We start from the raw sequence: 12538 nt of genomic DNA, 5'->3' as shown, positions 1-12538 counted from the left end.
GGAACCTTTCATCCGCAGCTTATGTTCCCCGGATGGAATTTCGTGCTGCCATTCGTTACTGTGCGGCGTTGTTATTCCTCCGACTGGAAACTCGCTGACGTTCACATCGTTGTATGAAGTTTCTGGATCGAACTCTTGAGTTTAACGTGTTTTCGAGGTAAAACATGTCGGACGCGCTGCTGCGGTGGATTCTGGACCAGTTACACCACGTGTTTGGACTGGAGGCGTGTGACGACATCGTCCAGTAAGAAACATTGAAGCTGTGAAACACCGGCTCACGATGCTAAAGCTAACTTTAGCTGTGACGTGTTTGAATAAGAGTGATAAAATGGATAAAATTGTACATCTGTGGGTTGAGTTGTTTTCCTCTGATACAGCTGAAGAGCTTTTTCCCAGCAGAAAGTAAACAGACTGACAGGTTTATCATCTTATAACTGCCTGAACTACCATTAAATTATAATTTTCAAGGTGACACATTAGTCATATCGAGCTTTTGGGGCCGACTAAAGTATCTTTAATAGTTTAGAACATTCTTACACAATCAATTATTGAATTATGAATCAAAACAGATAAGTCAGACAGACGTAAAGAGGAATTAAATAGGGCTGATAAGGATTCTGAATGATTTACTCTCCAATATCATTATGAAGATTGTTTAAATAAATTAGATCAACCCCATGATATTCAACAGATATATAACCATTAAATACAGACAAAGTTACATAGGACTACACAATATTATTTTGGTTTAGTATCTCCAAAAAATACACATTTTCTGGGTATGTTGTTATTACATATTCATTTTTTTATTAGTTGTCTTATTTCATTTTTTGTATCTATAGTTTGTAAAGAAACATTTAATTATATTCTGTATTTTATCTAATCAATCAAATCCAGTTTTCTTTATACAACTTATATTCACTAATCACAATTTGTGATATGAGAAAATGTCGGATAAAGATGACTGAAGAAGCAATGTATGGTAGAATATGTGAGAAGACATATTATACATCAAGCTGTCTTATTTTAATCATAGTCAACGATCACGATCCACCCTTATTGTTCTGTGTTCTATTACAAAGTTTGTTTTGGTATGACAGAGCTTCCGTGCAAAAGTCTTCCCCCCAAGATTATACTTGCGTCACTGCTGTGAAGCTAAACAGCTTGAATCTTGAAATGCTTATTATGCCACTCTGCTGTCCAGATACATTCTCTCCATTGACTCGGCTGAAGAGATTGAGGAGTATGTGGGAGACCTCCTCCAGGGCACGGATGGGGACAAAAGGCGGTTTATAGACGAGCTCCTCTGCAGATGGAGGAGGACTCAAAGACATGCTGCAGATTCTGGAAGTCTTTTCCTTCCTGCGGAATCTGTCTTACCAGGTAGGGCCTCACGCTGCCTTGTATCTGCCAACTACATGTGCACAGTTAGATAACTGAAATTCCTATTAATGCCACACACAATACACTGAGATATCAACATTTCTCTCAGGTGCGCTAAACAATTTTTGTGAAGGTAATTTTCCCTTCTTTATTAGATTCACAAGACCCGAACAAAGATACCCAGAAGAAGACTAAACGTAAAGGCCGTAACAAACAGGAAGTGATGACCGCAAGTCCAACGGAGCCTGAGCCCGAAGTTGTCAAAACCCCCATGGATTTGATGAGGGTGAGTAAACATTGTTCTCCTACCACCTATTTCATGAAGGTAATTTGTAGATGATCCTTTTCATTTGTGTTGTCTTGCTTATCTTTTCCCTGTGTTCCAACTTGGATTTTCTCCTCTCTCAGGCTCAAGAAATCAGCAGCACCTCTTCCACAAAGAAGAAAAATAAGTTTGTCAATCTCTATGCTAAAGACGGACAGGACAGGCTTGAAGTCTTACTCCCTGGTCGATATGCTTGTGATTGCCTTGCTCAAAAGCACCCGCTTATCAACAACTGCATCAGCTGTGGTCGCATTGTGTGTCAGCAAGAGGGCTCAGGACCCTGCCTCTTCTGTGGAAGCTTGGTATGTAAATGTAAAATGTGACAGTTCTTAGTTCTTGTTAAATTATATTTACTCAGTGTTTTGTTCTTTTATTCCTGTTGTTCAGGTCTGCACAAGAGACGAGCAGGAGATCCTGCAGCGAGACTCCAACAAAAGCCAGAAGCTAAGAAAGAAGCTGATGGGAGGTGAGTGTCTAAACTGGGCAGAATTATTGAATACAAAAAATCTATGAAGCAATGATATGGATTGATGATATAAATGTTCTTTATTATGGTGACAGATGGTGGAGAAAGAGATTATCTCCCACACCAAGAGGCCAAGATGAAGGCCGGCCTAGAGAAGGCTGTTCAGCACAAAGACAAACTGCTGGACTATGACAAGAACAGGTATCAAAACCACACAGTCAAGAAGAGTGGATACGTTTTCTTTAACGGTAATATATATTACACACTCTTTGCTTCCTGTCCCCTCCAACCTCAGTGTCCGGAGAACGCAAGTTCTAGACGATGAGTCGGATTACTTTGCGACCGAATCCAATCAGTGGTTGTCGCCAGGCGAGCGTGACAAGCTGAGGAGGAAGGAGGAGGAGCTTAGAGAAATGCGCCACGCCTCTCGCAAGGACAGGAAGATCACACTGGACTTTGCTGGTAGACAAGTGGTTGATGAAGGAAACAACCTCAACGAGTACTACAGCAAGTAAGATCCTCTGACGCCACTTGAATCAAGGCTGCAGGATCACGTTGTGTTGTCATATCATAAAAACCTTCTTCTTTTTAAATGTTTTGTGACGTACAGGTTGGACGAGACCCTCAAGGCTATGAACAATGACTCAAAATCACCGATGAGCTCGGGAAGACAAGGTGGAACGCAAAACCTCAGAGAGCTGGTCAACCCCAACATAATGCAGGCTGCACCAGAGGTGGGTCCTCTCTGAGATACACTCGGCCCAGCAATACTCTCCCCTTGTGGTGCATCTTCAGCACTACACATTAACATATTCTGGCTTTAAACTGGTCATTTGTACCATTATCAAACTTAATTGAAATTGTAAAATCAAAATGAATAATACATAATGTGTTCAATTTAAACTGATAGTGATGGGTATGGCTTACAGCTGTTTTATAGTAGCATGCATAGTAACTTTATACTCTCATGAAAGATGTTATTCATATTGATTGGTAATGATGATGACATGACTTTATTTTGTAGTTTGTGAACATTGGAGGCAGTGGAAACAACAAGAGAAACAAGGAGCAGGGAAAGAGTCTGGCAGAGGACAAGGGAGACGAAGGACGCACCAGGTTGCGGCTCCAGGACAAAGAGCTGCAGGAGATGTCTGACGGAGGCTGGTGCCTCAGCATGCACCAGCCATGGGCCTCGCTGCTGGTCAAAGGCATCAAGAAGTAAAGACTAAACCAGATCCAGAATGAGCTTTCACAGAATTGTTGTAGCCTATGCAAAGGTGTCATCGCTGTCTTTGTGTGTCTTTGTGTGTCTGTGTGTGTCTGTGTGTGTCTGTGTGTAGGGTAGAGGGACGAACCTGGTACTCGTCACACAGAGGTCGTCTTTGGATCGCTGCTGCAGCCAAGAAGCCCACTCCTCAGGAGATTGCTGAAGTGGAAGCCATGTACCGCCAAATTTACAATAAAGGTACATACACATACTGTGCACAGATCAAATCAGGAAACATAATGTGAATCCTGGAAGAGAATTGTTTCTTGCTTTTTGGAATTAAGTGCAGATGTTTGATACCTCTCGTTCTCTGTGCAGAGCCAAGGTTTCCTAAAGACTACCCGACTGGCTGCCTGTTGGGCTGCGTCAACATGAGTGACTGTCTGGCTCAGGAGCAGTTCAGAGAACAGGTGAGTTAAACAGCACTTCCAAGAGATATGAAGCTAATGCCAGTTTAATACTGAGCAAAGATGAAATATGCTGGCAATTCATGTCTGGAACCAGGGTTAAGTGTTAGTCAGACTCTTTTGTGATCCAATTCTTTTTATTTAAAACAGTGAGAAATGAGGGATTTGCTTTTGGTTGTCTTTTGATAGACGGTTGCTGTTGTTTGTAGACAGCTTTCAGTTCCCCTCCTCCTCCTCCTCCTCCTCCTCCTCCTCCTCCTCCTCCTCCTCCTCCTCTTCGTTTTGCTTTTTCCATCCTTGCTCCCTCAGAGGCTTTGGTGACGTGCAGTCTCAGCTTGTCGTGCACAGCAACAACAAAAAAAAAACTTATATAAAATAGAATACCAGACTTTGTTTCATCATGTGGTTCTATATGCATTATACTTCAGTCTTTTGTAGTATTGTTACAAAAACAGTATTAGTGCAAACAATAGAATCATCATTGAAATTTTATTAAAATGTTTTTAGCTACATGATTATTCATCAGACAGAAATGCTTTTATTTAAATCATTAATAATAATAACTAATTAGTGCTTGCTTAGAGAAAATGGATCTGGACCTTTTCATGTGTTATTTAACTACACATTTTCTCTTGCATATTTTGAAAATTGTACAAAGACACACACTTTCAATAACCACGCAAACTCTTATAATATCATGTTCTGCCAGCAGAGGTCAGACAACACCTTTTCACCAGTAGCTCCCTGCCAGTTCACACTATTTGCCACTAGAGGCAGTATTTACCACAGGACAATTCACCAGTGACACGCATAAGCTGTTATTACCCCATTTAACTTCCACCAGAGTGAATGGTGATATATGCACATACCATTGGCTTCAGTCTGTTACTTTCATTGCAAAAGGATCTAATTCGCCTTAAAGCTGCAGGAGACACGAGCAGCGAACGGAACCCTGTGATTATTAACAGTGGGACAGAATGTACTGCAGCTTTCGCTCACTGTCACTTTATGAATTCCATGGACACTCAATGTGAAATCCTCCCTTGACCAAAGTGTTACGAGGACTCTGGGTGGACTCTGAATATCTGATGTGGCAAAGTGTGGAGCTGCTGCCTCAGCACTTTGCTCAGAGCTGCCTTTTTGTTCTCATAAACTGTTTACTCGAGCTTTTACGCCCAAATGACTTTAATTAATTGCAGTTTTACTGAGTAAAAACTGGAAAATTCGTCCCACTCCCCATTAAGTCATCTTGTACATACAGAGTCGCTCTCCCATTCGCTGTCAGTGGAACACATTTAAACTTAATTACATTGCCGTCCTCGTCTTGGCAGTTTTGCCTCAGGCTTTTGGAAAGAGTCTGTCTGAAGTCCATTGCTCCCACACGCTCGCAGTATATTATGTTTGTTTTTATTAGAGCTGACACAAGTGCTGTAGTAGATTCATTGATGAGTCAATTGTTGGAAGATTAGTCTTGTTAAAATATGTTTTTTCCCTCATTGTTTTGAATGCTAAATGTTCCCCTACTCTCACCCACTCAAATGTGAGTGGAGTTCTCTTCTTTCTTTGCTGGTAAATTAACTTTTTGAGCTAAACGAGGACATTATGTAGTTTTTATTATGGCCTTGTGAAATTGTGATAGGCATTTTTAATGTTCTCTGACATTTCATACTTGCCAAATTTCCATCTGTTAATCGTGAATGTAGGCTAGTTTTTTCACGGCTCGGATATAATTAAACAACTCAAATCTAAATATGTCATAGGTGTTAACATTTTGAAAAACAGGGTTGAGACGCACTACAAACGCTTCAGTGGGGGGTTAAATATATCCTCTGCTTTTCCCACATCAGTCAGAGGAAAACCTGTAAACAAACAAATGTCATTGGTTGATATGCTGGCAGCCACTTCTTGTTATTTTTAATTTGTGCAAACCTCTACACGTCTTGGAATTGTCCACAGAGAAGCTGCGTAACTGCAGAAATGTGTAAAATGCAACACATTGTACAAACATGCCCTAACCATGCCCTCATACACATGTACACACACGCTTGTATTTGCTGTCTCTGATGGGCTACTGAAACGGATCACGTTTGGAAATGGCACATTTCTCAGTTCCAATTAAAACAGCAGAGGCATGAAAAAAGCTACAATCCCCTTTTAGGATGCAGTACTTGTGTTTCCATGGATCTGTGCACACACATTTCACATATTTGTCTTTCTGCACAAAGACACTTCTCTTATTTCTTAGGGGCTCTGAATTTCGTAGAGGGGGGAAAAAAGACTTTAAATAGGTGTGCTGCTACATGGTTTGCATTCTGACTGCTGGGACCCGTAAATCTAAGGGCTTTCCCCTTTTGTACCCTGTCCTCATTCTCTCCTCCACCACTCATTCCACCCAGGGCTGTAAAATCATGTTTGCAGGCAGTGTGACTGCCCTTTCATCCTGTGAAAGGTTGTGTGTGTGTGTGTGTGTGTGTGTGTGTCCACTTGCACAGAGCAGCCATAAATAACACCCCCACCCCACACAAGGCCCCACAGAAAAAAAGAAAGAAAGAAAGGGAGATGTTGAAACTAGTGAAGCAACCAGAGAAGCACACCAGTACCAAAGGTATAATGATGAAGCTGAGCTGTTGGTTACACTGCTTATTCCAGTCACCATTTTAGAAACAAGTGGGGGTGGTGGTGGTAGTCGTTTAGCATTTCACAGTTTAAGCCTGCTTCCTCTCATTTGAGTAGAGGATTGCATGTTATGCTAGTGCATAGTAGCACACGGCTGAGCTGAGCTGCTTGGATGGGCGAGTGGGTGAGGTGTAGGATTTACTGTCCTGTGCTGGCAGCTGTGGGTGTTTAAAAGGGGGATGGTGAAGGACAGACAGCCATTATTCTTCACGCTCTTCTAAATCTGCCCCTAGTGATGTATGCAATATTTAGAGAAAGTTGAATGTAGGTAGATCAGGAGAGCCACCAACGACTAAAACTAAATGTTATAAATACTCGAATGTCACCGATCCACTGTGTGGGCTGTCGTTCTCCTGTCGGGGCGCTGTTGTACAAAGCGGCGCCAAGAACCTGATACCCCGCTGACAGTCAGTGCAGGAAGACCACCCCAGGCTGAGCAGGAATTCCATCTGCTTCACTTGGACCAATTCATTCCCTCATTACAAACTGACTGGCGTATTGATCCATTCTCCCCCATAATCTCTCACTCCTCCCAACTCCCCAGCATCCCCTTGCTGCTGATAATTGGCCAGCCATTATGATCTGTACTCTGTCTCTCCACCCTACCCCCCAGTGCTCACTCAGCAATGGGTGGAGAGATGTATACGCCTGACCTGCCTCCAGCTGAGGGCAGGGAGGGTGTTGGGGGTGGGGGGGGATAGATAGGTACATTACAGATTGAAAATTGCAGTGTTTTGCTGCGAGACGGCAGAGTGCGCTAGTTAAAAACAGGATGAGCAGAGAGCTTGTGGTGTTGGATTTACTGCAGATGGTTTACTTCACACATGCTAATGACACTCAACAGCAATACGTTAACATTTTGCATAAAATGGAGTCAAAACCGCGGCACTGTGTGTACACATGCATAGATCTTAAGTCTGGTTCACAGCACAAGCAAAGGCACATCAGACCCCATACTGAGCTTGAATCTCACCATCAACCTGCTCCTGCGGTGAAAAAATTGACTGGATCAATCCTCGCACTTAATAAGGGAGAGATTTCTTACTCTGCTCCTCGGAGCAAATCATCAGCCGCAGAGCTGCATGTCTTGGTAAATATGAGTCAGAGAGGTCGAATCTATTGGAGAGGCACGGTAAGAGCAAAACCAGTGACTGTTCAGGGCCGTATTGATTTTTATGTGTCTATGAGGGCAAGACAGGGCTTTGTCTCTGAGAGTCTGATCTGTACATACATTAACTAATCTCAGAGACTTATGAATTTCCTGATGATGAAATGTTGACACAGTAACGTAATCTGTAAGTTTCATCATTCTGAGAGGTTTTTCAACAGTTGTATCGTCTGTGTTATCTCATGTTCCACAGATAAGCATGTTTTATTAACCTGGGGTCTGCTGAAGGCTGACATACAGCGGGTCCCTTGGCACATATGTATATCAGATAGACACATATTTGAGACCTGCTTTGTACTGGAGGCTTTATTGCAGTTGCTCCCAGCTGGTGTAGACTCATGTTTCACATTTCTCCTTTCGTCATTTAGTCACAGTCTGTTCATATGGCGGAATGAACATAAATTCAGGTTAAATTCACATGAAAACAAATAAAAACGAAATATTCACGAGGCTACAAGGCATTTTGACATGCTATAATGGAAAAAGCACATGTATAAATAATTATGAATGATGTCTGGATTCCGTTTACTTAAGTGTCCAGCTTCTGGCATGTTTCATGTTGGCTCACTGTCACGCTGTCAAGCCTCACTGGGACACTCAACTAAAGTATTTAAGGTTATTCATAACACCTGTGCTTTTGCTGTTATGACAAGTCAAAACGCTGTGGAGTTGTATCGAGGCTTAAAAAGCAATGACACTAATAGCACTGCACGAACAGTTGGAACGAAATAAAGAAAAGTCATTTTTAAAGGCATGATTGAATGGGAGAAACATTGATGCAATAAAATAGAATAGACATGTAGCATGCCTCAATATTGTTTAATTTTTTAAACCTCATGTCTAAAGAGATGGTTGAAGGCTAAAGTCCTAGTTTTATTTTGTATTGTTAGGTTGTGTGTCCCATGTTGTGATACCTATGCCTCAAAATAAGTAACAGTATCATCTGCATATGTGTGTAGTTTTGAATGGAGATTAGCATTTAATAAAAGTAGTGCAACTAGAATTGATCCATGAGGTGCACCAGTGAAACGGTTTGAGGTCAGTGTTCAGTTATTTATGTTTTTAATGTGAACAGTTAGCAGGAATCAAAAAAGTACAAATAAAATCATACTCAAAACCATAATGCCGTTAAAATAATCTGCATGACCATTGATTTAGTGACTCAGTGCTCATTGAGCTACAGTATATTGTACCTTTTTTTCCCCGTTATCCAGTCTGTAAATAAACCTATATGTTCTTTTGATTATGGCTTTTTTTAAATTGTATACTTCATCCCATCTGAGCACAGTATATTCAGAGCACGGCTATGTAGAGCGCCAGCACGCCATATAACAGGACCCATAGATTTCTACCACATCACATTCCTGCCACCCGAGCCACTTATCTGTTAAAAGAAGTGCTGGTTTCTGTGGAATTCCATTTTGTGCAAGCTCTCCCTCTGACCTCCAGAGTGGAGCTCCCGTGCTTGTTAGGCCGGCTGGAAGCTCGGACTGATGCCTGCGTTTCCTTGTGTGGTAATGTGATATTTATATGCTGAAAGCCTTCCTGCCAGCATGCCACACACACACACAAGCACACACACACACACACACACACCCTCTCTCACAGGATACATTGGATGCATTCCAAAGGAAGGGAAGTCAGGCAATGCTATTTTTCTTCACCCCCTCTCTCCCTCCCTCTCTCACTCTCTCTCTAACATAGTGTGAATCCTTAGCAGTGGCTGCCCCCCCTCCTTCCTCACCCCTCCCCCTCCATCTTCATATTTTCCACACTTTCTCTTTAACAGTATGTTTTACAGGTCAGGGCTGTGAAGTTGCATGTTGGCGCGGACTATTCAGTATATGCTCAGTGAACAGACGTGCACGCTTACATGCAATCGTTCGACATTTCTCTCTTTTGCCTTCTCCCTCCCTGCCTCCCTCCCTCTCTCACTCTCTATCTCTTTGTGCACAACCCTGTCACACACTAACACACTCGCATTCCTCCCCTTCCTCCCTTTTTCCTTGCTGGGCAGTTTGCCATGGCGGAGAGGTCAGACATCATGTGATTCTGCAGTGGTGTGTAGAATCCATTCAGCCCAGGGTCCCCAGGCACTGGATGACAACCAACCAAACCTCAGTCACAGGTTCTCAACAGCATGAAAAATACATAGAACCATCTGCCAGACTTCAAATGGTCTGCTACACTCTTTAGAATTTCACTGCTGTCCTCAGACCACTTCAGTGAATGTCACACGGTTTCTGCTGCTGGAGGAAAGCTGACGGTTAAGCCCCCTTTATTATCTCTGCTGCTCCTCCATTTTGCTCTGCTCATTTAATGGGAGTTGTTCCTTTTTCTCTGAATCCTGATCACAGGATCTTTGGAACAATGATAAAGGCAGCGTGAGAGACATTTCAGACGGCCCTCTTTGATGGTGTAAAAGACAGCAGTGTTGATGAAAATGAGTCAGAATCAAAGAGAAGCAACTAAACGCCGAACCTTATGAAGTGTTAGACTGAATGCTAAACAGGTTCAAATTCTTCCCTTTTTCTCTTGTAAAAGCGATGTGACGTGTTTTTGCTCTTTTCAAATCAGACCTCCTCAACTCGTGAGATATTTCTAAGATGGGAGACATTTTTCTCTCGCTCTTGTTTCTGAGATGGAAAAATGTTGCTTTGTCGAAGCCGATATATCGTCATTACTCCAGTTCAATCCTTCAGCAAATAAACAGAAAGCCCTGCAGGGGTAATATTAGTGTTGAGCTGTTTTATTGACTGGAACAGAATAGGAATGACAAGACACGGAGCCTTCGATTTACAGTAGAAAGACATTTACCTGCACCTCAATTATTATGTTGATGTGTGTTAGCTTGTTTGTTATGAATTTTATCAACTGATTTTCTTTGTTATGAAACTTGAGTTAATGTTATTTTATTTAAGGTACATCGGGCCTCATTCGCTTCCTTCACATTCTAAATTAGCAGTGTTGCGAGTGACCTTTTTCATGCAAGACATAATCGTTGCTGCTTGAGCTGGCTAGCATATCTGAATGGTGCGGATAAAGATATAAATAAACATTCCAAATAATATTAACTCAATTTGACAACTTCCAGAAAACATCCGCCGCAACTGACTCAGATATTTGCGTTCTCACATACAGCCATTTTCAAAATTTTCATGAAAATGTCCGGACTTCAGTGTGTGTCTGAAAGCAGCCTTTGAATATTTACAGCTGAAACATGTACTGCCAATGATGTTGTTTAGTTATTGATGTAATTCAATAGGTAGATGTTTGTAATTCTGTCAGTACGGTTTTTCTTTAGATCCTAACATATGTAACTGGAGCTGCTTTCTGTGTTTTATCTATTTATCATATGGATGTGTTCTCAGTCTGTGCCCTCTTTGAAATGAAGACACCGGCTGTGTTGAGCAGTTTCTGCATTAAACAAGACCTCTGTGGAGTTTAACGTTGTGATCTATTTGTTGCCTTGCCACAGGGAAACTCTAGGCCCCCACTTTAATGAAGCACAGAATCAATATGTTTGACATTCATCTCCCATCTCCACATCTGGTGTTTGTTGTTGATGCCCCAAAATGGCTCCTCATGAGGCCAGTGTCTGTGCCAGCTTTCTGTTTTGGAATGAGGAAATGAATGAAGGTTATGTGGTGTAGTCAGTAAGTACTTTGCTCAAAACCAGTAGGCGACTGCGTTTTCCTGCTATGATTATATCAGGAACAGGAAAAAGCTTTCAATTTAATCACTTTTCTATGCCTGTTCGCATCCAAATGTGAGAGCAGGCATTGCTACAGTCATTACGCTGAGCTGAATTTGTGCATTTCTGCCAACATTCCCCAGGCATGCCTTTGCAATTGCTTTATGTCACACATGCCTGTGTGTTCATTTGAGTAGAGATCTTTATCCAGCCAAGCCCAGACCGACCCAGCAGCAGTATAACTACAAGTATCTCTCCTAGAGAGGGCGAGCCAGAGAGACAGGGAGCGAGAGACTCTCTGCCACTGCAGGGTCAGAGATTACAAACTCAATTGTACTCTGCTGGGTGACATGTCGGCTCAGCAACTTCCTGCGAGCGACATCACAGCGGAGGAAAGTAAGGAGAAAGTGGGGAGGCGAGGAGGGAGACCATCCATGCCTCCAGTGCCATTAATCTTACTCTCTTTGTGTGCAGTAAACTAAAAAAATATTTAGCTTCTACTTGCACTTAACACCAGAGAGTCTATCTTATTTTTTTGGTAAATAATCTCTGAATAATAAAGGATCATTTAAAATGGAGAGCAAAATATATCCTTAGAATTTGAAATTTGTATATTCAATCATTTTAATCTCTTTCAATTTGGCTGATTCTCTACATCCACAATTAGTTTTTATTATTTGATACATCTTCACAAAATGCTCCTATATAGCAAATGGATGTAAAGTATTTGCCATATCTCTCTTACACATTAGAGCTGCACTCATTAAAGGTAACTGAAGCTTAGCAGCCACATGGTCTTTGATCGTGTGGAGAAGACATCTTGAATTGCTAGATAATTTAACACATAAAGTAATTTTCGAAGGGAACATATTTACTTTTCTGTTTGATGTGACCTGTTGGAAGTAAAATGTAGAGAGAAACAACATGGGTTCATTCAATGTTGAGTATTAGGTTTTTGAAGATCGCCAGTGTTATGAAACAGGGTTTGAAAAATCGCCATTATTTGAAAATACAGGCAGAGAGTTCCAGATGGATTCACCATCACTGCTATTTTATCTGGAATGTTTTATTTTGACAATCCAAATGGCCTCATGGTTTATCTTGGGTTCAGGATCTTTCATCTAGTCAGTCATATGCAGCATCAATCTAGAT

General features: G+C 41.7%; 1 protein-coding gene across 1 annotated transcript in view; it reads left to right on the top strand.

The window, feature by feature from the left end:
* The first annotated feature begins 60 nt into the window (after positions 1 to 60).
* The window catches only part of trip4 (thyroid hormone receptor interactor 4), a 65343-nt gene continuing 52865 nt past the window's right edge, over positions 61 to 12538 (top strand). The window contains exons 1-11 of the mRNA XM_062400314.1: positions 61 to 244; positions 1205 to 1383; positions 1539 to 1669; positions 1792 to 2010; positions 2096 to 2174; positions 2270 to 2375; positions 2470 to 2685; positions 2785 to 2908; positions 3199 to 3392; positions 3515 to 3639; positions 3760 to 3851. Coding sequence (XP_062256298.1) covers positions 165 to 244; positions 1205 to 1383; positions 1539 to 1669; positions 1792 to 2010; positions 2096 to 2174; positions 2270 to 2375; positions 2470 to 2685; positions 2785 to 2908; positions 3199 to 3392; positions 3515 to 3639; positions 3760 to 3851 — 1545 coding nt within the window. The 5' untranslated portion in view covers positions 61 to 164. The remainder of the gene's footprint in view (positions 245 to 1204; positions 1384 to 1538; positions 1670 to 1791; positions 2011 to 2095; positions 2175 to 2269; positions 2376 to 2469; positions 2686 to 2784; positions 2909 to 3198; positions 3393 to 3514; positions 3640 to 3759; positions 3852 to 12538) is intronic.

Source organism: Platichthys flesus, chromosome 1 (genome assembly GCF_949316205.1).
Source record: "Platichthys flesus chromosome 1, fPlaFle2.1, whole genome shotgun sequence".
In the NCBI taxonomy this organism is placed as follows: domain Eukaryota; kingdom Metazoa; phylum Chordata; class Actinopteri; order Pleuronectiformes; family Pleuronectidae; genus Platichthys; species Platichthys flesus.
Note: the sequence above shows the minus strand (reverse complement) of the source record. Positions and strands in the feature narration are given on the sequence as shown.